Here is a 27,928-nt window from a genome sequence, read left to right as displayed (position 1 = left end):
GGATGTCCCACTTACTGTTTATTTTAATGTCACTCATGGATGTAACTGTCCACTGAATGGTATTTATGAGGTCCCATTATACCCAAAAGTTCAGATGGGCTCCCCACATCTGTGTTTTATTCCTTTAAACTGGATGAGTTTTACACGTGTGGCATTGGTAGAAAGATGATATAGTAGTACTTCTGTAAAGCTGGGCGGTGGTGGCGCACGCCTTTAATCCCAGCACTCAGGAGGCAGAGGCAGGCAGATCTCTGTGAGTTTGAGGCCAGCCTGGGCTACCAAGTGAGTTCCAGGAAAGGCGCAAAGCTACACAGAGAAACCCTGTCTCGAAAAACCAAAAAAAAAAAAAAAAAAAAAAAAAAGAAAAAGAAAGTAGTAGTTCTGTAAAAAGCATCTCCATGACTGATGTGGAAAAAAATCTATTTTTGATCTTCAGCCTCACTGTGAAGAGTTTTCTAGAAATTTCTTCGTGTATAAAAATACAAATTGAGAGGCTTTTCCACGTTTATTATAATTACGTTTTTTTTGTTCTTTACAGTAGAATAGGTCTTATAAATTATTCTCAACTTTGACAAACCAAGTATCTCTCTTACAAGCAGTGGCAGCTAAGTGGAGGCAGCATGGTGCTCAGGTGGATGGTAGCAAATCTGCAGGAGAAAGCTCTCTTCGAAGTGGGGGAAGGGCAACTGAGAGAAGAGGGAGAGAAATTCCTCAGGATGAGTTATGATAAGTATGCCGTAAAAACTGGACGAGGAAAGTTCGTTCTAAGCAACAAGAGTCTGTCAGATCTGGGGCTTCCAGACTCTTCTCATTGACCCAGGAAGACTCTTCCTGAATTTAATCAGCAATTTGAATATTTTAAAAAAGAATACTGAAGTATATAAAAAGCACTTGGGTAAACATTTAGCATCTGAAAATGTATTAAATTGTGAATTAAAGACCAAAGAGATGGATTAATGATTAAGAGCTAGCTTTTCTAGAGGACCCGGGTTCAATTCCTAGCATCCTCATGGAGGTTCACAACTGCCTGCAACTCCAGTTCCAAGGGATCTGACACCTTCTTCTGGCCTCTGGGGGCACCAGGCACCATGTGGTGCATGCATGCAGACAAAGCACCTGTTAAAAAAAATCTTATTAACAATGGGGGTGGGGAAGTACTCATTAAATTCCTAACGTACCTAATAAGTTTTACAAATTCTTGTCCATAATCAAACTATGTCTTTAAAACATTCTCATTCACATCTAAGTTTTCATGACTGAGATGAAGAATGTCAAGCTGATGTCCTAAAATCCAGTTTCCAAAAAGGGAAGAGAAAGTGACAGAGTGGGTGTGGGCGGTTCCTCCCATGTCTGTTACATGACTGCCAAAAGAATGAAGGTTTTAGAAAAAAAATATTCCCTCATCCAGTAAAACATAAGAAGCAGATGCATACAAGGTACAGGGCTCTGTCTCCAGCTCCTGGCTGGGTGGTGTGTGAAGGCAATGCTCATAGGGGAACTGAATGTTGCTATGTGCAGATTCTTCTGGCAGTCAAGCTTGGGGATTTCTCATCTTTGGCGTCTTGCACGTGTGTTTGACCCTGGAAAGCAGAATTTCACAGCGGTGGTTTACAAGAACGGAGTTGGGTTTTCTCTTCCTTCATTGGCCACTCCATCCTACCCTGTCTTCCTGGAATCTTCTCTTTGTTCAGTCTCTGGGTGCCAGAATGTGGGCCACACCCAGGGCTTCTCACTTCTGTGTCTAATTAGTCCATGGTACTCTAACTTAGACATCCCAGAGCAGAAGTTCCCTGTGATCTCTGGACACGGATCATCTCTGCTGGATGCCTGCACTTTAGTTTTCTATAGTTTTCCTCTCTCTCTCTCTCTCTCTCTCTCTCTAGTTTGAAGAAGCACAGGCTCTTAACACACCCCTCCCCATTCACCTTTCACCGCTCCTGCTTGTCTCTGGGTCTCACTGAGTTGCACAACCATGAAACCGAGTTGCTCAAGAGCCAAGCCAAGGAGTCATTCTTAATTTTTCTTTCTTTCACTTCCTACATCTGTCCCAAAAGAAAGTTCTGGAGCCTCAATCTCCAAAATAACTCCTGGATCCTGTCCAGTTCTCTCCATTATAGCCATTTTAACTAAAGTAACTAAATCACAGTGATCTTTCCCATAGTAGGACAACTAACCTCTTTAAGTAAGTTGTTGACTCAACTCAACTCTTTAATTCTGACATTTGTGTGTGTGTGTGTGTGTGTGTGTGTGTGTGTGTGTGTGTGTGTGAGAGAGAGAGAGAGAGAGAGAGAGAGAGAGAGAGAGAGGGAGAGAGAGAGAGAGAGTGCCCGAGTGTCTGAGCATACATACATGTGCTTAGATGGGGCCAACACTGTGTTGGGAGTTTTCCATCTCTCTCTGCCTATTCTTCCGCGGCAGAGTAGGGTCTCTTCTTGAACCTAGTCCTTTTTTCTTCTAAACTAAGCTGAAGCCAGCAAACCCTTGTGGATCTACCTATCTACCTATCTCTACCTCCCTTGGTGCTAGGGTGAGAGCCAAAGTTATGTTTTAAGTTTTAATTACTGTGCCTATGAGATTTATGAAAGGAAAATGCCTCTGACCTGTAAGCCCTTGCCCAGGGACAGATATTTTCTGAGGTGCTGGAGGCTGTTGATCATGTGAGATAACAAGCCACATGTTTTCACTCCCCTAACCAAGTTTACTTGACCCAACTGCACTGGATATACTTGATGTAGGCAGGAGATACACATGCAGAAAGTTTGCCAAGATGTATGCTTGCCTCTGATTGGACTTGGTGGGAAACACATAGGTTTATGTGTTTGCCTTAATAAGCCTCTGCAAAATGTGACTTGTTGCCATTTTCTGGGAACCGCAGAATGGACCTGGCCAGAGTTCATCATCCAGGTCAGTATTTAATTAAAGCTTGATACAATTTTGGCTCAAAACTGTGGTAAAGGTCTTATTCTTGCAAGGTGGGATTAACATGAGGATTGAAGGTGTTTGTTATGTGGTTGTGGGATCTGCACTCCGGTCCTCACAACTGAGGAGCAAGCACTCTTAGTCACCAGGCTACATCTCCAGCCCTTCAACCCTATTTTGTCCCTCAAATTACCAGAGTCATTATTTTAAATATCAGTTCTCTCAACGACTTCTCGTTGTTCTAAAACTAAAATCCCACCCCCACATCTTGGAAGTCGTCAGCAGCCTCCTCCCTCTGGCTAGCATGCTTCCCCAACCACACTGTGGTTTTTCTGTCCCTCAGACCTCAGCTCCCACAGCTTCTTCACAGAAAGCTTTCACCACAGTATCACTCCACCCATAGAGCCGGGCTTTAATGTTTTCTGAAGTATTTATTAGGGTTCCCTTGTTCTCTACAGCATAAACTGCTGGACAGAAATTAAGTAGCCCCCTGGGGTCCATGTCTACATGTGTAAGATCTAAGCAGTGTTTAAGACTCTCCACCATTGCCTCTTTCAAGGTATGAAAATGGATTCATACAAATGTATCCTTTCAAAGTTGGCCCAAGTTTCAAGTCCATTCACAAGTCTCTGGGAACCCAAAGTTGCTAACGAAATGATTGGCATTACACAGCACATACACGACCATTGTTGAGGCAAAACTTTATGTGGGTACTGTTGATGTGATGATCAAAAATGTTTGGTCAATATGAAAAAAGACTTCATACCCACTCATATGTCATCTCGGTGAGCCTCTATTATATCAGACTCATTGACAATTTGATTTATTTCCACATAAGTTGACTCTACCTAACAGTATCGGACAGAGGCCTCAATCACAGAAAAGTGAACTGCAGTCTAGTCCAACTGATTTTGCTCCAGTTTAACGGTAATTTTCTGATTTGAACAAACTATGGAAACATCTGTATGTCAGAGCTGTATTTTTTACGAAGTAGAATTAATACAGTGTCTGTAAATGTTAAGATGAATGTGATCAAGAAACACAAAATGACTTGAATATAAGTGTCACAAAACAAAAAAAATCTGCCAAAATGCCCTCAATTCGGTTACCAGTGCAGTGAAATGTTCTTTCAGTCTACTGAAACATACAGCTTGCTTTGGTTAAATATTAACCAGAATACTATATAAATTTGAGCTCCACAGTCCCATTTCTATGTGACAATGTCTATTGAAAAGCAAAGCCTTGTGCTGCAAAAAAAACTAAAGGAGTTTATAAAGCTCACTAATATGGTTACTAAAAGCCAGACATCATCACAAGGAGATGACAAGTTAGATTATTTGTTACCTGTGAAAAAAGAGAGCTATGATATATCCAGCTCATCTTGCTTTCAGACAAGAGCAAGATGGAGGCAGCACTCCATCTGATACCCATGTACAGATAAGAAAATGTATCGACTTTGAAGGCTATGATGCCATGGAAATTATTTCTCTGGAATTTCACTCTTCATCTTGAAATGTACAAAGGAACTTTCTCACCATGTTTAGACAATTCTATCAGGGAAATACAGAGGCTCAAAACCACATGATGTGGGGTGGAGAGATGGCTCATAGGTTAAGATGACTTGTTGCTCTTCCAGAGGACGCAAGTTCAATTCCTAGCACTCACTTGGAGGCTCACAATTGTCCGTAACTCCAGTCCCAGGGGATCTGACACCCTTTTCTAGCACTGTCTTCATATGATAGACATATATGCAGTTCAAACACCCATACGCATAAAACAAATAGTTAAGAAAATAAAACCCAACAACACACACGATATAGGAGAAACCATCACCCTCCTGTACAGGTGTGATGATGTCATCTGTACCTTCAGCCAGAGAGATGGCATAAAATGGGAATGAGGCAAGCAGTAAGCCCATTGAAAATTCTCCTGTGGCACATTCACTCTTGAGCTTTCATTTTAAGGGAAATTGAAAAACCCAGTGGCAGAGGAAACAGTTAGGACCCAAGAAACCCTGACAGCTCTGCAAGACACCCTCTGGGTTTGGGGAAACTGAGGCACTGGGGCCATGAGCACAACCCTCTTGTCTTTCACTACAGTTACCTACAAGTTGGTTTAGAACAGACCTTTCAGCCCATGAACGATATCAGAGTTCTATGGTGATAATTTATTTGTACTAAAATGTGATTTTAATTGTATGTTAATAAATAAAGTTGCCTGGGGGTCAGAGCTATTAGAGCTATAGCAAAAGCTGGGCGTTGGTGGTGCACGCCTTTAATCCCAGCACTTGGTAGGCAGAGCTAGGTAGATCTCTGTGTGTTCAAGGATACAGCCAGCATTGGAGACACACGCCTTTAATCTCCATACCATAGAAGACCTGGAGGGCTGTACAACAGACAGTGACGAGGCAGTCATGTGGTTGGTTTTACAATCAATGAGAAGGCAGAACAGAAAGTCTATATAAAGACAAACAGACAGGAAGTAGGTCTCTTTCGGAGAGGTCTCTTGGCTTAAGAGGCTAGCTGCAGCAGGCGGGTAAGGCTCTTAGCTCTGATCTCTTGGCTTTCTTCTTTGCATTGGTTCTGTGTTTCTTATTTAATAAGACGGTTGGTTACATCTACAGAGTTCATAGCTGGAATCATGGGAAAGTGATTTGTTTTCTCAATAAAAAGATCATACATGCTGGAAGTTGGTGTCTTCTTCATTCCTACAACCCATGTGCAGCTGCTGGGAGAGTAGGTTATCTGCAGTACCTGAAATGTTCACTATTAGGATTCTCAACAGGAACAGTACTGCCCCCTTGAGGGTGTTTTGAAATTTGCAAAAATATTTTCCATAGCCATAATAAAAGGAGTTAAATGATCACATTGTGTCGTGTCACACATGATTTTCCTTAAATTAAAAACATTATTTTCTCTGTGTGTGTGTGTGTGTGTGTGTGTGTGTGTGTGTGTGTGTGTACACTGTGTGCCATGGTGCTTGTGTGGCAGTCAGAGGACAAATTTTGGGAATTCATTCTCTCCTTCCATCATGTGGGTCCCAAGCACATGACTCAGGTCATCATGCCTGGCAGTGCTGTGGGATAATGCTTTTATACACTGATTTAATAAAACTGATTGGCCAGTAGCCTGGCAGGAAGTATAGGCAGGGCAAGCAGACTAAAGGAATGCTGGGAAGAGAAAGAGCAGAATCAGGAGTCATCAGCCAGACACAGGAAGCAAGATGACAAGGCAGAACTGAGAAAAGGTACAAGTCACGTGACTAAACATAGATAAGAATTATGGGTTAATTTAAGTGTAAGAGATACTCAGTAATAAGCCTGAGCTAATGGTCAAGCAGTTATAAATAATATTAAGTCTCTGTGTGATTATTTTATAAAAGGCTGTGGGACATGAGTGAGAGAGATTTGTCCTGACCACTGGCAGGCTGTGACACAGGAAAACTTTAGCTACATGGCAGCGGGTGCTTTTACCCACTGAATGATCTGGTCAATCCCCTTGTGACTTTCTAATATGACACCAGAATAAACCCATCATGAATAGAGATTGTACATGCTTTTCTATTTCATGATATTAAGCAGTTTTCAAGGAATTAAGTAAATTAATTTTTAAAAGGTTGTCATAAATAATAATTTTTGCATGGAATTAATGTATTACTTTAACATTATTCAACACTTTACTTCTGTTTGTAGATCAGCATCTCGGTAAGGATTTGGCTTTTGCCATGCCGATAAGAATCAGAGACCTTTGAAGACTTGGAGGTGAAGAAGAACCTACTGATTGGGTACACCAAAGAAAATGATGTTTTGTTTGAGATTCTCTTTTCTTAAAAAAAAAATTTTTTTTACATTTATTTCCTTGTTGGGGAATGGGGGGAGAGAAGATGCCAAAGGACACATGTGGAGGTCAGAGGACAACCTGTAGGAGTCGGTTCTCTCCTTCTACCACATGGGTTCCAGGGATGAAACTCTGTGTCAGATTGGCAGTGAGCACTTGTCTGCTGAGCTGGCTCCCCAGCCCATTGTTTCTGATTCCCTAAGCATTTCTAAAAGTAGCTTCCTGACAACAATACAACTCCAGAGTGTTATGCTTCCAGTGAGATGATGAGCCTGTGTGAGCCTCTTTGCAGTGAGATGAGCCTGTGTGAGCCTCTTTGCAGTGAGATGTGCCTATGTGAGCCTCTTCACTCCTAGCTACAGATACCGGCATAAGAAATAACAGAAATAGTCTGAAACTTTCCTGAACACACTCAAGCATATGAGGAGTTAGCACGAGTCTGAAACAGCGATGGCAGCATGTTGTAGTAACTATTTGGAAAATATATTTGCTTTTTGTTATACATTTTAATTTTGAAACACACACACGAAAATGCTGAAATCTCTCCTTCAGGCATTGGAGATTGATGTGATGCATTTAATTTATTTCATTTAGTTTGTTTGTGACAGCACTGCACTCTGTCACCCAGGCTAGGCTGGAACCCTCCTGACTTCAGCATGCATTTACTTATAAGTGTCTGTGTTTACAGTAATGATGCCCCAGAAGTCTACCATACAACTTTCTGCCAGCTCATGTGGTGGTATGGTGTTCCCTAAAAACATTGTGCACCCTAATAAACTTATCTGGGGTCAGAGACAGAACAGCCACTAGATACAAAGGCTAGAAAATGGTGGCACTCACACCTTTAATCCTAGCATTCCAGAGGTAGAAATCCATGTGTTCAAGGATACAGCCAAGCATGGTGACTCACACTTTTAATCCCAGAAAGTGAGCCTTTAATCCCAGGGAGTGATGGTAGAAGGCAGAAAGATATATAAGGCGTGAGGACCAGAAACTAGAAGCATTTGGCTCGTTAAGCATTTGGCTGGTTAAGCTTTCAGGCTTTGGAGCAGCAGTTCAGCTGAAAGCCATTCGGATATGAGGACACAGAGGCTTCCAGTCTGAGGAGACAAGATCAGCTGAGAAGTTGGCCAGGTGAGGTGAGCTGTGGCTTGTTCTGATTTTCTGATCCAGTATTCACCCCAAAAACTGGCCTCAGGTTTGATTTTATTAATAAGACTCTCTAAGATTCCTGCTACAAGCTCACCCTCCATCATCTATGGCCAATGATAGAGTGACATTTCCCAAACTCTCTTTAAGTATCAAAAATGAAATGTATCCTTAATACATGGTGGACTTTTCAATGACTTATTATTATGCTTGCACTACTTACTGGGTTCAGGGTTAGACAAAGTGTAAAGTGCATCAGCATGTAATGATCAAGTTTAGCTTATTGATTCCCATGTCATTATTTCTTGGTATTTAGAGCCTTAGAACCCCCTCCACCAACTCATAATCCAATACAACAGGTTACTGGAATGAGAGCCAGCTTCCCGTGCTCTCTTCCTTGCTCTGCTATCTCTCCAGTTAAGGTAATTTTCCTTGGTGTCTCACCCTAGTAAACACTTCCAGTTTCTTGCCACCCACTATAACTTCAGCTTTATTCCAGGCCGTACTCGTGTCGATGCTTGCTCAGTTATTTATGGGGGATTAATTAATCTTAATATTGATTCATTTCCTTATTTTTTAAGATTTATTTTGTTGTATTTGTGTGTGTGAGTGTTTGTTTATGCAGGGGTGTGTGCGTGCGTGCGTGCGTGTGTGTGTGCGTGCGTGCATGCGTGTGTGTGTGTGTGTGTGTGTGTGTGCAGGTGTCCACAGTGGCCAGAAGGGGTGATGGGTCCCTTGGAGCTGGAGCTACAGCTGTTTGTAAGCTGCCTGGTGTGGGGTACTGAGATTGAGATTCCTCTCAGTGAGTAGTGAGTGCTCTTAACCCCTGAGCCATTTCTCCAGACCTCCTTTCCTATATTTTATATTCCTTGTGTGGACTACTACTGATCTTTTCATTTTTTAAGCCCAGACTTAGTCATGTCTGCTACACATGGGCATCAAGCAGTTCCAGCCAAGCACATAGCTGTGTCTGAATACACCTGCAGGGAGCCTATATTATTATGTAACAAATTGATGTAATCTTCTCCTGGCCAATGAGAGTGAGTCTGTCTTTCCCTCTGAGTTCCCTGCTACAAATTATTTTCCTCTTATGTTGATTTTAGTAGAAATATGAAATGATACCAACTTAATAAAGTCGAGGTATTTTACTCAACCTAAGTTACTAAGGAATAATGTTTTTATGGAAGGGAAGGCTGTTGGCGTGGGTGAAGACACTGACCTAGTTAACCAGTGAGGTCTTTCATTTCTAAAGTCCTAAGGCTACACTTGGTTCCTCCAACGCTGCTAAGAAGGGCAAAGGTCCATGTCACAGCCCCGTTTACACGCCACTCACACAAACTCATACCAACGTGGTTGTATTCTTCTAATGTGTCTACTTTGTACTTATCAGAGAGAATTAGTTTGGTTCCACTGTGCTAAGGAGCCCATGCTGAATAAGGGATGTAAATGTTGCTTCCCCAACACAGCATCTTCACCCTGACCCATAATGCTGCTTCCCTAACACAGCATCTTCACCCTCACCCATAATGCTGCTTCCCCCACACAGCATCTTCACCCTGACCCGTGCACTCTTCTTACCTAACTTGACAAGGCGGAGCATGGACGTGTTGCTCCCTCTCTCAGTGCAGGCTGTGACAGAGAGGTTGTAGATGTCTCCTGGAGGCAGGCTGAGAATGGCAGTCATGACATTGCGTGTTACCTGCAAGATCATCAAGATTTGTGACTTCAGTGAGGAATCAATGAGCCAGCACCTCTCCCTTCCCAGCAAATCCACAGCTAGTAACTCCAGGGCTCTATCAAACAGCCCCTGCTCTATGAGTTTACACAGCCACCTACAATTAACTTGATTATTGCTTGACTGGATTGTATAAATGAAAGCTGTCTTGAAGTGTACAATGCACATTAGCTTGAACTAAGAATCTGTAACATCTTCCCTTATTAGGAATAGTCATTACTCTGCGTCACCCCCACATAGTCACAGCAGCTTTTAGAAAAGACATTTACTGTGTGGTTCCAGAGAAACCTAGTCATGTCTGTACCTGTTGACTCTGCTTCCTGTCTTCTACAAAGCTAGAGGGGATCATATGGCCCAATTCTGACCAATGGATTGCAAGTGGAAGCCATACGGGCAACTTAGAGCTTAGGGGGTGATGCTCCTCTGTGTAGATGAGCACTCTACATAGCAGTGGATTGGGCACAGAAGACAAAGACTAGGGAATCCCTCATCTTCTACTTTACTTAATCCATTCTCTTTTGTTTGTTTTGGCTGCAATGGTTTATCTGTATCCTAATAAATACATGGTCAAAAAGCTTAACAAAGCAGGAGAGAGTAAATCAATATTCCAAAGGCACTCAGATATTTAGGTATTGGGGATAGGTGGTGAACATATTGACATATGTTAGTGGGTTTGTTTGAAAATGTTTAGCATTCTGAAAAAAAAAGCTCCCGTTAGAACTTTGTTTACTGATTTTTGAGACAAGCTCTCACATGTAGCCTAGGATGGCCTTAAGCTTGCTATATGTTGAAGATGACCTTAAACTTCTTCTTACGCCCCCACCTCTTCAGTAACCACTACACTTAGTTCTCAAATCACAACTTTAATTATAAGTGAGATCGGCACTAGCAATGATTTCAGCTCCCTGTCAATGATTTAAAGGTAAGATTAAAGATTATCAAATACTCATGCAACCAACTGTTTGGATGCCTGGTGTCAGGACTCAAAGAAACATACACTCTTTTTAATTTTCTTCTTCCCTTCCGCAACCACCATCCAATGCAGCATTCTAGAATGGGACAGATCAGTGGTGTCATCCCCATAGGTCCAACTGATGTACAGCAGGCTGTTGAAGTACTCCACAGAGGTGATGTCTGGAGCCACGGGGGCTGCAAGGAAGGAAAGAGGTATAACTCATAACAAGAGGCTAAGGACCAAGGAACTTCCCAGCAAAGCTCGAGATTCCAAATGAAGCTGACTTAGAAAATTTAACTTCACATCTCATGACTAGATCTCAGAAACAAAAATGGAGGTCAGTGGTCCAGGTTGGGCACTTGCTATATTAGACCAACTTTACACATCTCAGACACAGTACAGCTCAATCTATCCTAGCCAGAGAGTACCAAGGTCTGCTCTCTAAATTACAGTTTCAAAATGCCTGAGATATTTGATTGCTTGGGCATATTGGGTACATCACTCAGTAATAAACGACATTGCGAAGGTAATTATCGCAACAATCTTGGAAAATTTGGGGTCTGTAATACTAAATCTTTCATTGTGGTGTATTAAAGGTGCTTAGGAGACTAAAGAACATCAGGAGAGATGGGAAGAAGCAGAAGACAACCACACTGGAAGGACAGACAACTGTCACTTCCCTAACGTAATATGGTGACTTCATTAGCAGAATCAAGCCCTGTGCTGTTGTAGAATATAAGTTTAAGATGTGTTACATTCGTTTATGCTGTGGAACATTTGTTTCATGATGCAAGATGTGTTGCATTCTTTTGTGTTGCATTTGTTTAACCCTGGGAAGCTGTGTTACTTTGTCTGCCTAAAACACCTGATTGGTCTAATAAAGAGCTGAACAGCCAATAGCTAGGAAGGAGAGAGAAATAGGCAGGGTTGCCAGGCAGAGAGAATAAATAGAAGAGAGGAGCAAGAAAAGGAGGAGAGGAGGATACCAGGGGCCAACCAGCCAGCTACAACAAGCCATGGAGTAAGAAGGAAAGGAAGGTATATAGAATAGAGAATGGTAAAAGCCCAGAGGCAAAAGGTAGATGGGATAATTCAAGAAAAGCTGGCAGAAACAAGCCAAGCTAAGGCCGCACATTCATAAGTAAGAATAAGTTCCCATGTGTTTATGTGGGAGTTGGGTGGTGGGCCCCCAAAGAGTGAAGAGTGAAAAAACCAACTACAGTATGCTTTTCAGAAAGTGGGCTCTTAGTAAAGGCAGACATAAACAGTAAAGAAAGAATAGATATTTAAAATCATGCCCCAAAGCTTAAGTCTAGCATTGAGGTTATTTCTATAATTCATATTCCAACACTTTAATATTAAAATGTAATTTAATTTAAAATGTAATTTTTGCCGAGGAAGAAAGTTTATTTAAACTTCATATAAGCTCTGAGAGCATATTTTAATTATCTTTTAAAGTATCCTAAAATTCTGAAGTTTTAAGGAACGAATATACAATTAAATTTAAAATGCATGTGCAAATTGGCTGGAAAGCAAGCACTTCGCCCCAAGATATGGCATAAGATCAACCAAAATCTTTAAAGTAAAATTTCTAGAAATCATAAGAATCATTTCCTTTAACAGGACACTAATAGATGACATGGATTCTCAGGAGACAATTTCAAAACCTATTAGTTACTGAAGGACTTATAGCATGTGTGTGATTTACAACATCTGCATAATATCTACATGGAACACATGTTTACATGCATGCCTGCACCAACCACCCATCTGTTTCTTGTGAAGTGTGAGTAGCCACTTCCTGTGTGTTTAACACAATCCCTATCAGCAATGCTCTCCCCTTCCTGTGTGTCCAACAACACAATCCCTAACTATCAGCAATGTTCTCCGAATCCTGTGTGTCTAACAACACAATCCCTACCAGCAATGCTCTCCCCTTCCTGTGTGTCTAACACGATCCCTAACTATCCCCAATGCTCTCCCCTTTCCCTTTGTCTAACAACACACTCCCTAACTGTTAGCAAACTCTCCCCTTCCTGTGTGTCTAAGAACCCAATTCTTAACTATCCCTGATGCTCTCCCCTTCTCGTGTATCTAACAGCACAATCCCTGACTATCAGCGATGCTCTTCCTGTTTGGAGAGGTGATGGAAACCTTAGGGCCAGGTATAGTGAGAAGAAGGAGGTGACTGGGGATTTGACCTGGAAGCATATGCTTTGTGCCAAGTCTCTTCCTCTTGCTCTGTCTGCTTTTCTTTCCAGATGCTGTGAGGTGAGTGGCTTTACTGTTCCAGATTGCTTCATGCCGTGGTTTTCTGCCTCATTATATACCCAAACTCTAGAAACCATGAGTTAAAAGAAACTTTTCCTTCTTATAAATTGGTTGTCTTGGGATATTCTGTCATAGCAATGTTAAGACAAAAATGCCCGCTTCATATTCCATAATAATCTAAGGCAGATATATGCCTATGACTTCTTGATAGCCTCTTAATATATTCCAACATACTTCATCATCTATAGATACCTGTAAATTGCTTGTTCAAAGGTTTTTTCCTTATAATCTGATTTTGGTGAGGGCAAGAAATACTCAAAACAATCAACCTAGAAGTTGTACCTGCTCCTCCTCACAAGGCTGTGCCTTCAGATTTGGTACTTGCTGCTTTAAAATTTCGCATATTGCCAAAGGCCACAAGATGTCACTAGCTGTTTATTAATTGTTATTTGGTATAGTAACATAATTACTATGAATTTGGCTTTCAGACAAGTTGCCTAACCCAGACAGTAGATTGAGGTCTGAATAAGTCATTTTTAATTTAAATACTCTGTTTTTATTTCTTTTGGCAAGGGGAGTACTGAGAACTGAACCACTGAACTCAGAGCTTCCTGCAATCTGGCAAGGGCTCTAACACTGGATCAGGCTGACTTTGACTTCACCCTGTAGGCCAGGCTGGCCTTGAACGTGTGATCCTCTTGTCCCAGTTTCCCAAGTAGCTGGGATTACTGACCTGCACCTCTCAGCCCAGTTTGCTAGTTTCCTTTTACACCATACAACCTGATAATTTGGATTAAAATTCAAAACAAAGAAAAGCAGTGCATGAGAATCTCATTAAAAAAAATAAGATTCTTGTCTGAAATGGGAAATGAGTCAGGCAGAGAACTAAAGGGCTAGAATTTCTACTGGTTTAATATATAAATATACACACATATGTATATGTGTGTGTACAAATGTGTGTGTGTAATTTAAATTTTTGTAGATCTGTGGTGTTTGTGAGGGGTGCGTGTGGGTGCGTGCATGCATGCGTGTATAGGTGGGCTTGCTCATGCATATGCATGCAGGGGCCAGAGGTAGAAAGGGATATCTTGTTATATTGTTCTCCACTCCCCTTTTTTTTTCAATGATAAAATCCTTCTGCTCCTGGAGCTCACCATTTCAGCCAGACTGGCTGGCCAGTGAGCCCTGAGATCTACCAGGCTCTCCAGTGTTGGGATCACAGACACATCCAGCTTAGGTCCTATGGGTCTGAACTCAGATCTCTGTCTGTGTTCAGCAAACACTTCACCCTCTGAGCTACCTCCTCAGCCCTGCTAATATATTTTAATGATTTTTATGATATAGTTTAATTCTTACACTGTGCTATTACCAGACCCATTTTTCATATGTGAGACTTGAAAACAGTTGTGATAAAATTATAGACTTAATGTCAGATCGACTAAACTATTCATCAGGAAAAAGTAAATTTTCAAAGATCATATTGTTGGAGATAATAAATTGGTCACCAAGGCAGACAGCTCATGGAGACAGATTATGTATTTGAACTTGGCATATCCCATCTAAACTGTTGTAAACTTTGCTCAAACCCAATTTTATTTTATTTTACGTCCTAATTTTATTTATCTAAAAGATTTTGTTCTTATTTTTAATGATGTGTGTGTGTGTGTGTGTGTGTGTGTGTGTGTGTGTGTGTGTGTGTATGTGTTTACATGGGGAGGGAGGTTGTGCATGTGAGTGCAGTGTCCAAAGAGACCAGAAGAGGGCGCCAGATCCCTCAGCGCTATAGCTATGGGTGATTATGAGCCACCTGCCAGGGATGATGGGAACTAAACCCAGGTCACCAGCAAGAGCAGCAACCGTTCTTAACTGTGGAACCATCTCTTCAGCTCCAGGTCATCATTTTAAAAGGCACACTGTGCTATTGCAGACAGAAGCCTAACTCTTGTTAATTCACTATTACTGCTGCCAAGACTCTGTGAAGGGGATAGTCTAATCCATGAACTTTTTGCTCTATGGGCTTGTAGACAGGATCTTACATAGTTCTGCTGCTGAGAAAAAGTTCAAAATCATTAAGATTTCACTCAAGTGTGTGCAACCAGAGATGAGCAGAGCAAGGTTAAAGGCAAGTCTTTTTAAAGGTCACTGTCCTGTCTAGGGAGGAAAGGGCACTCATTCTCTGAGAGCAAATGTCCATAAAGCTAACCTGTAAGAATTAGTTCTATAGTGAAGTTTAATGATAGTTAAACATGTGCTTATTGATACAGTTTGAAAGCTGACCATAGAGTTTAACCTAGTGATTGGTACTGCCTCCTCTGCCAGGATTGTCTCACTTACCCCTTCTAATATGACTGTTGGTATATGGGACAGAAAGTGCACTGGACAGTGGCATGCCACAATTCATCACCTCCACTGTTTGTCCAATACAGCTCTACGTCCAAAGAAAGTTCTTGAACAATGTTAGTCCAAGCAACAAGGGTCTGGTGCTTTTTTTATTTTTAAGATTTACTTTATTTTTGATTCTGTGTATGTATGTATCTGTGTAAGGTTATGTGCATGTGAGTGCAGGTGTCCATGGAGGTCAAAAGAGGGCATCTAGTCCATAGAGCTGGAGTTCCAGGTGGTTGTGAGCCACCTGGCTTGGGTGTAGAGGCCTAAACTCAGTTTCTCTGGAAGAGCAGCAAGTGTTCTTAACCACTGGACCACTTCTCCAACCCCAAGGTTAGTGCTTCCTTAAGTGAATTTTCCATTTTCATTGTTTTCTAAAATTGTTGATGTAAGGCTTTGGAGGGATTAAGACTGACTTAATTTAAGCACCTAAACTTTGTGCCATTATATTTTGCTAAGTAGTTTGTTCAATAGAGAAGTCATCATTGTTTGCAATGGTAGGCATTCCACATCATCCTCTTCTGTGTCTTACACAGACCTGAGGCGTGGGGAAGTTAGCTTGCTCATGTTCACAGTGACCCGAGGCAAAGCCCCAGTGATGTGAATGCCTCTTCAGACGCCTGCAGCAGACTCTAGTACCATCAGTTGGCGAGTGCAGAAATGGAGTAAGAACAAGGAGATGAAGCACTCTCACAGATGTGATGACCTAATGTGTAACATCCATCAAGTGGGCAAGGGAAGCTGAAAGCTCCGTTTGCAGCTGCCAGCTCTGTTCTGATCGATTCTGGCTGGAGAGCCCATGCCAAGGGCAGTGACCGCAAATGAATAAAAGTCAAGGGCAGGAACTGTGCATTTTAAAATCACACTTTCAGTTTTAACGCTGATCCACTAAATCATGAAAGACCAGAATCAAGGATGTCTCTTTCATGAAGATGCCAAGTCAGTGATGAACGACTGGTCCTTTCTGGTCATGGGATCCTTTGGTTCCTGCTCTCAAGATGGCATTCTGTCATGAGACCCTTTCCTCCAGTACTCACCTGTTATGAAGCTGATGGTGGAACTGTCACAACAGCTCAGTTCTGGATCTCCCCATGTCACCATGGTTACCCGAAAGTTGTAGTACCACGCTGGCAATAGATTTGCTATTCTCTGGATAAAGATGGGGGAAAATCAGGAGACAAATGACTAGGAGGAAAACAGTATTTATGGAGTTGATTTACATTCCTTGGGTCATGATAAACATTAACAAACAATTTTTTTTGTTTTCTTTTTCTACGTCTTTAGATTTTTGAAGTGAAATGAGCCATAAATGAAATGAAATTAAATTAAATTTTATATATATATATATATATATATATATATATATATATATACATAATTTAAAAAGATGATTCAGAGACAGATGAATATGGGTATTACTTCACCATTTCCAAGGTTATACTGCACAATGAAGTTCCACTTATTTATAAGTGTCTGCACACATTTATTTCCTTGCTTCCAGGATAATGGAATAGTATTCTAGCATGATGACAAGCAGCGATTGCATGCTTCATGTGTCATGCGTAGGTAGCCTACACTTTGCAAAATGAATCTGGTCTCAGAAAGAGCAATTATTACCTAAGCTTTGAAAGCTGTTTCCAAAGGTTTAGCAATATAGGTATTTAACAATCTGTACATGCCAAGAGGAGTCACAGCTAGAGATTGACAGTGTCAGTCAACTGCTGAAGAGCAGAGGGAAACTTCTTGTGTTGATCGGAAAGTCAGTGTGGGGTGGTTCTGCTCTGATTTGAAAAAATTCATTAAGAGAAAAATGCCAGCAGGCGTGAAAGGTAATTGCATAATTCTCTCTCTCTCCCTCTCCCCGCCCCCACTCTGTGTGTGTGTGTGTGTGTGTGTGTGTGTGTGTGTGTGTCTCCCTCTCTCTCTTCCTCTCTCTCTCTCCAAAGACAAAGACAGAATCTAAACCCAAGAGAAAAGTAAAGCCTTGGACTAGCAACCAAACAAAAAGCAAGAGTGGCCTGTGTGCTTGCCTTCACACCATCCCAGCACTTTCAAGGAAGTTCATGGTCATCCTTGAATATGTGAGGCTGTCTCAGAAACAATAACACAGAACAAAATTAAATTAAACTAAATAAAAACCAACAACAATTAAAAATAAACAACAACCCAGGGCCTTGAAAACAGCTAGTTACCTATGCTTACTTCCAAAATGACCTAATTTACAGATGACTTTCTCTAACACACTTGTGACACAAGCATGACCATTTACACGGGAGTGCACCAGCTGCCTAGGGAGGATTACCACGGATGCCGTTAAGGAGACAGTCGCTGCTATTTCGTAGTAGGTTGTCCACTCTGAGGTCATGGTGGTCGGGTTGAAATAAAACATTTCAACCACATATTTTCTGAAGACTCCCAAGTAAGGTCGGGTCCAGCTCAGCACCACTGCCGTGGGACCCAAGGGGTAGAGCATCAAATCCTTTATCCCAGTGGGAACTAAAAGAGGAAGGGGTAGAGAGTAAAGAGAGAAAATGAGAAGGGGACATTAGTGTCTTCACATGGCTTCAATACTGAACAATCAGGACTGTCATTTTCTTAACACCATCCTGAAAAACCAAAGTAAATATATTTACCTCCGACTCTTTCTCCTATGTAGTGAACACAAGGATGTCTTCCAAACACACAATTCTGCTTATTTGATGTAGTCAGCCCTTCACATCAGCAGGTACTAGAATCCATTGATTGAATTCAATGAACAATGGGTGTAGCCTTTGTGGATGGATTTAATATGACCTATGGACTGCCCTCTAAGTCTTACTGTTGAGTGTGTGTGTAATCACACACACTTAGATCCACATCCTCAATCTCCCACAAAATTGCATCTAAAAATGAGGTCTTCTAAAAGTTACTTCTTTCTAAACAGCATTATAAACTTTGTGTAGTATTTATCCTGTACCAGATGTTATAAAAGATTGACCCAGCATGGCTAAAGTGTAGGGGAAGGTAGCTATGGGTTATATGCACATAAAGAACTAGAGCATCTGACTTTGGGCTTCAGCTCCGTGTGTGGGAAGGCATTCCCTGGAAGTTATCTCCCATAAATATTGAAAAGCTTAAAAAAAAGAAAAAGAAAAGTTTATAGTCTAATTCAGGAATCTTGAGTACATCCTCATGACCCTCCCACATGTAATGAATTCAGCCTGAAGACTGCCCTCCAGTAGTCTGGTAAAGATAGATCATTATTTTTGCGGCTAACAACTTACCAATGGCAAATGTCACAGGATCAGAAGGTGGCCCAATCAAAGGGCCTTTCCTTAGGTACATCACAACCTGGTACTGGGCACCGGGAACCAGATTCTCAATAACAGGTTTGCTTGAGTTCACCTTAAATCAAACACCCAATAAGATTTATGTAGAGCTAGGCTTTCAGAGCGTGACACAAAAGCCATACGAAGTTGCTAGAGTGTAACAGTTGACTTGAAATTCAGTATCTTTTCCTCATGCTGAGGAAGGTTAGATTTCAAAATTGAGATGATTTATAGTTTATGTGAGTTCGGAAGGAGACCCAGGACACTCAAATTCCGTGACTGGATTTAATATGTCCCATGGGCTGCCCTCTATGAATCACTGTCGATTGTAACCACACACACTAGAGCCGCATCCCCCCAGAACCATAATCAAATCAGGAATATCATGAGGGCAGCCTGACATCCTAAATTGTAGTGTCAGCTGATGACATGCCAAGATCAGTGCAGAATTGTCTTTAGTCTCTCATCACTTAGAAGCATATAATATCTAATTATAGAGATGGAAATGACCTAAGAGATTATCTGTTCCGATTTCTGATTTAATAGATAGAGAAGCAAAGCCAGAGAATAGCCAAGGTCAGATTCACCACCGGGAGGAGAAGCCCAGTGCTGGGACCTCTAATCTGTGCTCGGGGCAGGTCAAGGTACAACCATGAGCACTCTGCAAGTCTATTGTAACCTTATAAAATGATGTCATAGAGAGTGTGTCTCAGTTATTTTGTTTTGGTTATGTGACCAGTGTGATTCAGAGAGAAATAGTAGGAGCCTACACTGAACAAAGTGGATTTATTAAAAATGAATGTGGGCATATACAGGGTTGATGCTTCAATTCAAGGTTAAGGAGTGGGTTTAATGTGAATGTGTGTACATTGTGTGTGTGTGTGTGTGTGTGTGTGTGTACGCACACTTGTATGAAGTGTATGTGTGTGCCTGTGCACCCATGTTTGTATGTGTGGAGGCCAGAGGCTATTTTCAGGTGTCTTTCTCCATCACTGCACATTATTTTTGAGACAAGGTCTCTCACAGAACCTGGTACTCACCATTGCCTAAACTGGCTGGCCAGTCTCTGCCTCCCAGAGCTTCCGGGATTACAGGGCTCTGTTACCCTGTCTGGCTTTTTGTGAAGGGTCTGAGGATCTGCCTCTATCCTTGCATTTTTTGTGTCAGGTACCTTACCCTCGGAGTCATCTCTCCAGTCCCAGCTTTGATGTTAGTACTTCTAATATTCAAGACAGTTTAACTTGAGAGACAAACTAATTCTCTTCAGATTGTTTGAAATGAAATTCCAATTCTATTAGTACAAACACAAGGCTTTATTTATACTTTACTTCCAACTGTCATCTTTGTTTCCTCACTATTCTAATGTAAGTGATAACACATCTCAGAGTCGTGGGATGCTTAGACCAGACCATAAGACACATTAACACTTAGGATCAATTGTTCTGGCTTCTGTGGTACATAAAATAGAAAACTTTACAGAAATGAACTAAATTGATGGATAATGATTTCATTGGAAATTTGAGCTGTGTTTTTTTAAGTCTCATTAAAATTTTATGGATAAACAGTACTCGTGACTTGAATTTCAATGTTGTGTTTCAGAAGCTGGAATGTGTATCATGATTTGATTAGAGTACAGCCTACTCTATCCCCCAATGGGTGTGGCAATTAGAGAGGATTATGCTGGACTAGTTAATTAGTCCCTTCCCCTTCTTTGCCTATTTACACCCTTTTATGGTAGTATTTTACTCATATCTAGATTTATTCACCAGAAGACTTATAGTCAAAGTTACCCAGCATGACTCTCATCTAAAGAGACAAACTTGTGAACAAAATTATAGGCTGGGCATGGTGGCACATTGCAGAATCCTAATACTTTGGGAGGTAGAGTCAAGGAACATTAGGAGTTCGAGGCCATCTTAAACTACATAGTATGTTAGAGACCAGCATGGGCTATGTGAAACTCTGGTCTCCAAAAATAAAGTAAAAATAAAGAGAGATAGTGCATATTGTGCATGACAGAACAATACTGTTTTATTAAAATTACATTCTATGTGACAGAACTAATGTTTACTCAGTGGATCAGTTGCTCATCTAACATGAGAGCAAATGCAACAGATTGGCATCTTCCTCCTCCTTTCCCACAAGTCTCAGCGTTCTAGATTACTCTCTTACATATGCATAACAACGTGCTGTTGAACCACATGTGTGGGGGATGTTAGCAACATTGCTGGAGAGTTCTATTTTTGCTCTGACAGAGCATTTTAGACATCTGACACACTTGTAAATGCTCAGTTGGCTCTTTAATCACTCATGTTGCTATTTAGAATATTTAGACCAATGTAAGACACAAACTGTGCAGTTTGTTCCAGGATGATGTTGTCACTCTTCTGATTTGACAATATCTGAGGCAGCACTTGTTTCTAACTGTTCATGAGCACTCGAGTCACAGCCACTTAAATACACAGCAGTCATAAACCCACCCTAGGGACATGATACCTTTTAAATGGAGTAGAGACGTGAAAAAAAATCATATTGCTTTACAAAAGCGACAGGAGGACAATGTCACTGCAAACTACCTGTCTTTATAAAAAATATTAGAGACATCAATCTACCCACTCCTTGGATCCTTAAATATCTGTTGAGGTGTAAACCTATATTTACACCTTAATTCTTTGTTGTGGAATGTTCCTTCACACTGTGTGAAGATGTGTCACTGTGATTGGAGTTGAATGGCCAATAGCTGGGTAGGAAGAGATTAGGCAGGACTTCCGGGGACAGAGAGGTCTCAGGGAAGAAGAAAGGCAGGTTTGCCAACTGGATGCAGATGAAGTAAAACATGCAGGAGAGGAGGTAAAAGCCATGAGCCACGTGACAGCACATAGATTACTAGAAATGGGTTAATTTAAGTTGTAAGAGCTAGTTAGAAACAAGCCTAAGCTAACTAAGGCTGAGCTTTCATAATTAATAATAAATCTGTGTGTTGCTTTTTTTGAGCTGGCAGGCCAAAGAAAAATCTGTCTACAATACTCCTGTGCCATTTTTCTAATTAATTAATCACTAGCCAACAAACCAATCAATATTGAATTGATGAATATAATATAAAATTAATGTATTAATAAATATAATATGATATGTGATGTGTAATTAATACAATAACACATATAATAGTTAACAAATCTTTCCACTTCATTCATATCCATTCTATAATTCTTTTTTTTCCCTTGCTGGCTTGCTCTTTAATCTCAATGACTCCACTACATTCAATATGTCTCCCCCCCGGGCACTGGCTCTGCCTGTCCCTACTGAGCTGAACGCACAAGAGGAAAAACAGTAAGGAGAACAGTTGGAAGAAACACAAGAGTCTGTTAAGTGGTCGGAAGGATGAGATGAGCATGAAGGTCTCCCCAAGTCTGAGGTGATCCTACTTCACACTTGTGACGCTTTCCTTGTTAGCTTTTTAGTGCACATTCGTTCCAGTCTGTGGGCTTTTCTGTTCCGAATCCAGAGAGCCACTCCGTCACTCTCCCCAACTGAAAGACACCCAGCTAAGCCTAGATAGCAACAAAAATTGACCCTTCTTTTCCTCTTTTTTAGGATCTTTCAGACACTATCTTAGACATCAGCATTGTTATTAAATGCTTATTAAAGCCCTCTGAGGTAGGATTGATTTCTCCCAATATCACAGACGATGGCATCAAGAAGTACATGAAGGGGTTACAATAGTTAAGGGTATACTTCTGTCCCTCTCAGAGGACCTTGGTTCAATTCCCAGCACCCACAAAGCAGTTCACAACCACCTGTAACTCCAGCCCCAGGGGATCTGATAACTTCTTCTGGCCTTTGTAGGCACCAAGAATGCATATAATGCACAGAGACACTTGCAGGCAAAACACCCATAAAATTAAAGAGGGGGCGCGGGGCAGAGACAGAGAGTTAGAGAGAGCTGCATGGGGAAGACCACTTGGGTTCTCAGAGCTGACAACTGTGAAGATCGAGTCTGAAACCCACATTTAGGTGATGTTGTACTTGGTGCTCGAGACTCTCAAATTGGCTCTCTCTACCCCATTCCTATCCCACAAGGCAGCACAAACTGTCCACAGGACCACCTGTGAAGACAGAGCATCCTGGGGAGTGGGTCCTGCTGTGCCTCCGGCAGCTCTGTGGCTTCCAGGAGGTCCCTTACATATCCTGCCTCTCAGGCCCATCCTTTCTTCCTTCATACGGTTGAAAGGCTGATATTTCCATCCATCTGCTTTTGTTTCATTATTATGCACTCGAGCAAGCAGTTAAACAGCATTCATGGACCAAGGCAGATCCAATATAAGAATGAATATGCATGCATATCTCCTGTGGCACTGATATCCCTATTCTGACATCAAGAGATAGTGTGCTAAGTCTTTTGAGAAGATGCTCAGGACACATTTGCTTTGGGTAATTAAGAAGATTTCTTATAGAACACAGATTAAACAGTGATTTCATGTTCAGCATCTCTATGAATGAATAGCTCCAGAATGATTGTAAGGAGGATTCATTTCCACGCAAGCTCATATGAAGAATATGTGCTTCTGATCAGGACAAACGGAAATCATCGTAAGCACTCTATTGAGGAGGGAGACCAGGCTCTACCCTTCCTGAAATAAGGACTCAGGTCTAATTTGTTTGTCTCCAGCACTCCACACAGGCAGCACTTTACATACAGAGTCACACAGACATCAGTGGACACTGATAGGCAAAGGACAGACAGTAGCAGAGTATCTCAGGGAATGTCCTGGCAACAGGAGAAGCAATCCTTCACAGACTGTAATGATGATGATTAGACACAGCTTCAGCAACCCCAATCTGAAAACGCAAAATCCGAAATGATCTAAGATCTGAAACATTTTGAGCCAGCATAGCGAACTTCACATTATAAATGTTTATGTCATGAGCAAACTTATTAAAGCTGCCTTCAGATTATGTGTGAGGCTGCATATGAAACACAAATGAGTGTTTCATTTATACTACAGTTGAACCCCAACATAGCTCATTATATACCCACAAATATTCCAACCCTCACCACAGCTCCGTGTCTGAAATACTTCTGAGCCCAAGCATTTTGGATAAGTAATTTTATCCTGTGTTTGCCTTGGGACCACTTTTATTTTAGAGCTACAGGCAAATCAGTGTTCTGTGTCTGGATTTACATGGCACAGAGGACTTCATGTTTGTACAGCATGTGCTTTGTCAACTGCGCCATCTACCCAGCTTCTCTTGAGACTGAAAAGGAAGTATTCACTAATTTACTCATTTATGATTTATTTATGCATGTATCCATGTCTGTGTGAGTGTAGTAGGCACAAATTTTTTTTGGCACCATGCATGCCTGTGCCCACGGCAGCTAGAAGATGTCATGGGAGCTCTCAGAGTGGGCATTACTGGTAATTTCTTGATGCCTGGCTTGTTATGTGGATGCCAGGTTTTGAACTCGGGCCCTCATCATCGCACAGGCAGTGCTTTTAAGTTTCCTTCCCTGAACATACCCAACATAACTGACTTTGCACTGGTGGGAAAACGTATCTCCTTCACAGACAGTGACCTGCAGTCCTCTTGAGATGTTTTGAATTCAGTTTTCCCATCTGAAAATTACATGTAAGTGCATATATGGTGTGTGTGTGTGTGTGTGTGTGTGTGTGTGTGTGTGTGTTGGGGCCATGGGTCATGGATACTGAGGTTATAACACTATGACAATCCTCAGAAAGTCTTGTGTTAATTGAGAGGACACCTGGAATGCTAGGCCGTTTCTCACACTCTTAAACATCAGCCTCCTTGCCCATTCATAATCCTTAAGGGCTTAATGTTATGTTTCGAGAGAATGGTGTGAGGATCCAGTTGGACAGGTCTTTTCTGGATTATTTATAACTTACAGTATCTATAAGAACCTTTGCTTTGGGCTCCCAGGAGAAAGATTCATAATCTGTTCATAATCTGTTACATTAGAAGGGACAAGAAGGAAATGTACCTTGGACAGTTGAGTTCCAGGTCACTGTGAAGGGGATATGTTTTCCCACCCAGTAAAGTCAGTTATGTTGGGTACATTCAGGGAAGGAAACTAATGAGCTGAAAAAGGAGCCGGGATTGCTAGCTAATCGGTTTAGCATATTTTCTCCTTAATTTGATGGAGTCAAGGGGTGGGTTCAGCCTCTAGGAATGGCTTATCTCAGCATTCTGAAGCTTTTAGTTCTACAAAGTCCATGGATCCCAAATCAATCTTATCAACTTAAAATTTCTCACTCTTTGAATTTCACAGATGCCTAACTTTCCCAAGAGGAATGGATATGTCTCAGATGGTCACCACAGGAATAGAAGTCACCCCCACCACCTCTAGGGAAGAAAAGGAAAGCTAGATTTTAGGGAACTAGGACAGGGCCCTGCAATAATGATTGGCTGTAGGTGTCTGTGTCTGGCCAATCACGAGGCCACTAATTTGCATATCCTTTCTGCCTGCCTTACTCCTCCCTGTGGCTGTTTGGGTCCCGTTTATCCTTCAAAACTCTTAGTTGGGATTGGTGAAGAGAAGACTGTTATAGTTTATAAACTTTAGCTTTTAAACGTGTTTTATTGAGTCCACGTTACTTTCAAAGTTACAACAGAAGTGGGAAAACGCAACGAACACCAAACCCCTCTAAGAGGCTTCTGCTCGGCTGTCTCCTCCCTAGGCAAGTGTTTCTTGGACCACTTTTGATACTCCAGCCTCACGATCCATATTAGGACACCGCCAGGCCCTCCTTTTGTGAACTCGGAAGCATCATCAACTGCTAGTCTGGGCTTCTGAAACGAGGCGCAGTCATTCTGCACTCATGTTTGGTTATTCTCACTAGGTCGTGACAGCGCTGCTCTGCAAGACTGGGATCCTTCAAACTGACCCCAGACTCCAACATCTCTCCAAGTTCTCGACCCATAGTAGGCACTCAGCAAAGTCTCTTGAGTAGGAAATGGAAGGGATGGGAATGTGTTCTCTGACAAAGGGGAAGAAGAGAAGTGAACTAACCAGCCATGCCCACTCATTTCCTGACTCCTGGGGTGGCTCTTGCTGATGTCACTCCCCACATGCCCGAGGAGAACTCGGCAAGGCTTGGGGGAAGTTTCCATCTTGCATCACCCCAGGTTGAGTTTCAAGCGGCCTTCAGGGACTTGGTGGTGTGTTTGTCCTCGTGCTTCTTACCTGGGTACAATACTGCTTCTCCAGCCGCTGGCTCTCCTTCTGTTTCTGGCAGGTCAGTGACACCACAGACACAATGGTGCTGTTGTAGTTCTCCTGGGAAGATGTCCATGACATCAAGGCTGTAGTTGAGCTTAAGACATGGACACTCACATGCTGTGGCTTCTCAGTCAGCTCTTCAATCCACTCTCCTGTGGGGCCTGGACATTGCAAATCACAATAACAGGGAGTTGTATACTGAGCTGGTTGAAATAGAAGATTCTAGATTTAATGGTCATTATGTGTTGTTGTTGGTGGTGGTGGTGGTAGTGTGTGTGTATGTGTGTGTGTGTATATGTGTGTGTATATGTGTGTGTGTGTGTGTCTGTGTGTGTGTGTGTGTGTGTGTATATGTGTGTGTGTGTATGTGTGTGTGTGTGTCCTTACAAAGAGACTCAGAGGAAGACTAACACCAGCTTGATTGCTCTGTGCACCTTCTGGCAGCTGTAACTCTCAATTCTACCTCCTCCCCCCTGGCCCAAGCAATCGTAGTGTCAGCAGCAACACTCATAAAAACAAGCTCACTTTCAGTTGTCAGGAACATCTGAGAATATTCCAGTGAAATCTTTATCAGACAGAGGGTGTGACACTGTGGCATTTCATCAGTGTTTATAATTACTCGGCTAGAAGGATCTTTCTAGAAATAATTGCTTTGCGCTCCAAATCAGCCACTACTATAATCTTATGGAAACAAATGAAATGTTGCAGCAACAGAAACCAAGAGACAGGCTGTGGCTGCATTAATAAAACAGGAACAGGCTGGCTGGGTTCTAGAAGGACCTAAGTCCTGGGTGATATTTGAGGCATGGGGAGAGGGGTTGTATTATGGAGCTCTTGGTGGAAGCACCCATCTGGGCCCTTTCAGTTGCCTCTGACAATGCTCTTTCTCATATCTATGATAAACATTCTCCTCCACCACACCCGGGAATAATCATGTCCATCTTTCCTTCCTTCCTTCCTTCCTTCCTTCCTTCCTTCCTTCCTTCCTTCCTTCCTTCCTTCTTTCCTTCCTTCCTTCCTTCCTTCCTTCCTTCCTTCCTTCCTTCCTTCCTTCCTTCTTTCTCATCTGTTTGCAAAATGACTTGTAGGGAGCAGGTGGCTCCACTAGAGAGTATGCATGTAGATTCTGTGTAAACGGTGTGAGTGAAATAATACTGTAAAAGTGATGCGAAGACAAAGAGATAAACCCTTTACAGTCAGGCTCCATTTCAAACACTTACATATTTTAATTTGTTAATTCTTATCACAAATCAATGAGAAAAGTACTGGTCTTAAATCTCAAGTTTTGATTAAGAAACTACCGCAGACAGGATAAGAAAATTCATGATTTACAAATGTAAAGTCTGATGCTTTTAGGTAGCTGAAGTTGGATTTGATCAAAACATTTTATATACATGCATGACATTCTCACACAACGAATTTTAAGACTCCATGTTCTTAATCATGCATATGGCTCAAGGATGGGGCACCACGGACCTGTGAAAAGTGTTGGTTTGTAATTTGGTCCAAGGTTCTTATTTTCTGATTATCAATGGTGCAGTTTCCTACAAGTGAGTCTATGACTCTGAAGCTCGGTTACAGTGTTGGTTACAGTGTGAATGGACCATGTGGAGCATCAGAAGAGAACCTTGGTGGACTAGGGGTGTTATTCAGTTGGTTGACTGCTTGCCTAGATTTCACAAAGCCCTGGGTTTGATACTGAATTAGGATTTCTATTGCTACAACAAAACACCATGATTAAAAAGCAAGTTGGGGAGGAAAGGGTTTATTTGGCTTACATTTCCTGATCATAGTTCATCTTTGGAGGAAATCAGAACAGGAGCTCACACAGGGCAGGATCCTGGAGGCAGAAACTGACGCAAAGGGCATGGAGGGGAGCTGCTTACTGGTTTGTTTCATGTGGCTTAATCAGCCTGCTTTCCTGTATAACCCAGGACACCAGCCCGAGGATAGTACAACCCTCCATTGACTGGGCCCTCCCACGATTGATCACTAATTGAGAAAATGCCTTACAGCTGGATCTCATGGGGACATTTCCTCAACTGAGGTTCCTCCTCTCTGATGACTCCAGCTTGTGTCAAGTTGACACACAAAACCAGCCAGTACAGATATCCAGCATCCCATAAACTGTGT

The 27,928-nt window shown here is 41.8% G+C and overlaps 1 protein-coding gene across 1 annotated transcript in view; it reads right to left on the bottom strand.

Annotated features, from left to right (window-relative positions):
- Ptpro (protein tyrosine phosphatase receptor type O) overlaps positions 1–27,928 on the bottom strand; it is a 215,996-nt gene that overhangs the window by 54,414 nt on the left and 133,654 nt on the right. The window contains exons 7-12 of the mRNA XM_059257172.1: positions 25,760–25,956; positions 18,514–18,634; positions 17,553–17,746; positions 16,288–16,399; positions 10,637–10,788; positions 9,483–9,603 (exon numbers count right to left, since the gene is read on the bottom strand). Coding sequence (XP_059113155.1) covers positions 9,483–9,603; positions 10,637–10,788; positions 16,288–16,399; positions 17,553–17,746; positions 18,514–18,634; positions 25,760–25,956 — 897 coding nt within the window. The remainder of the gene's footprint in view (positions 1–9,482; positions 9,604–10,636; positions 10,789–16,287; positions 16,400–17,552; positions 17,747–18,513; positions 18,635–25,759; positions 25,957–27,928) is intronic.

Source organism: Peromyscus eremicus, chromosome 3 (assembly GCF_949786415.1).
Source record: "Peromyscus eremicus chromosome 3, PerEre_H2_v1, whole genome shotgun sequence".
Lineage (NCBI taxonomy): Eukaryota > Metazoa > Chordata > Mammalia > Rodentia > Cricetidae > Peromyscus > Peromyscus eremicus.
The sequence above is the reverse complement of the archived record's forward strand: the minus strand, read 5'-3'. Positions and strand labels throughout refer to the sequence as shown.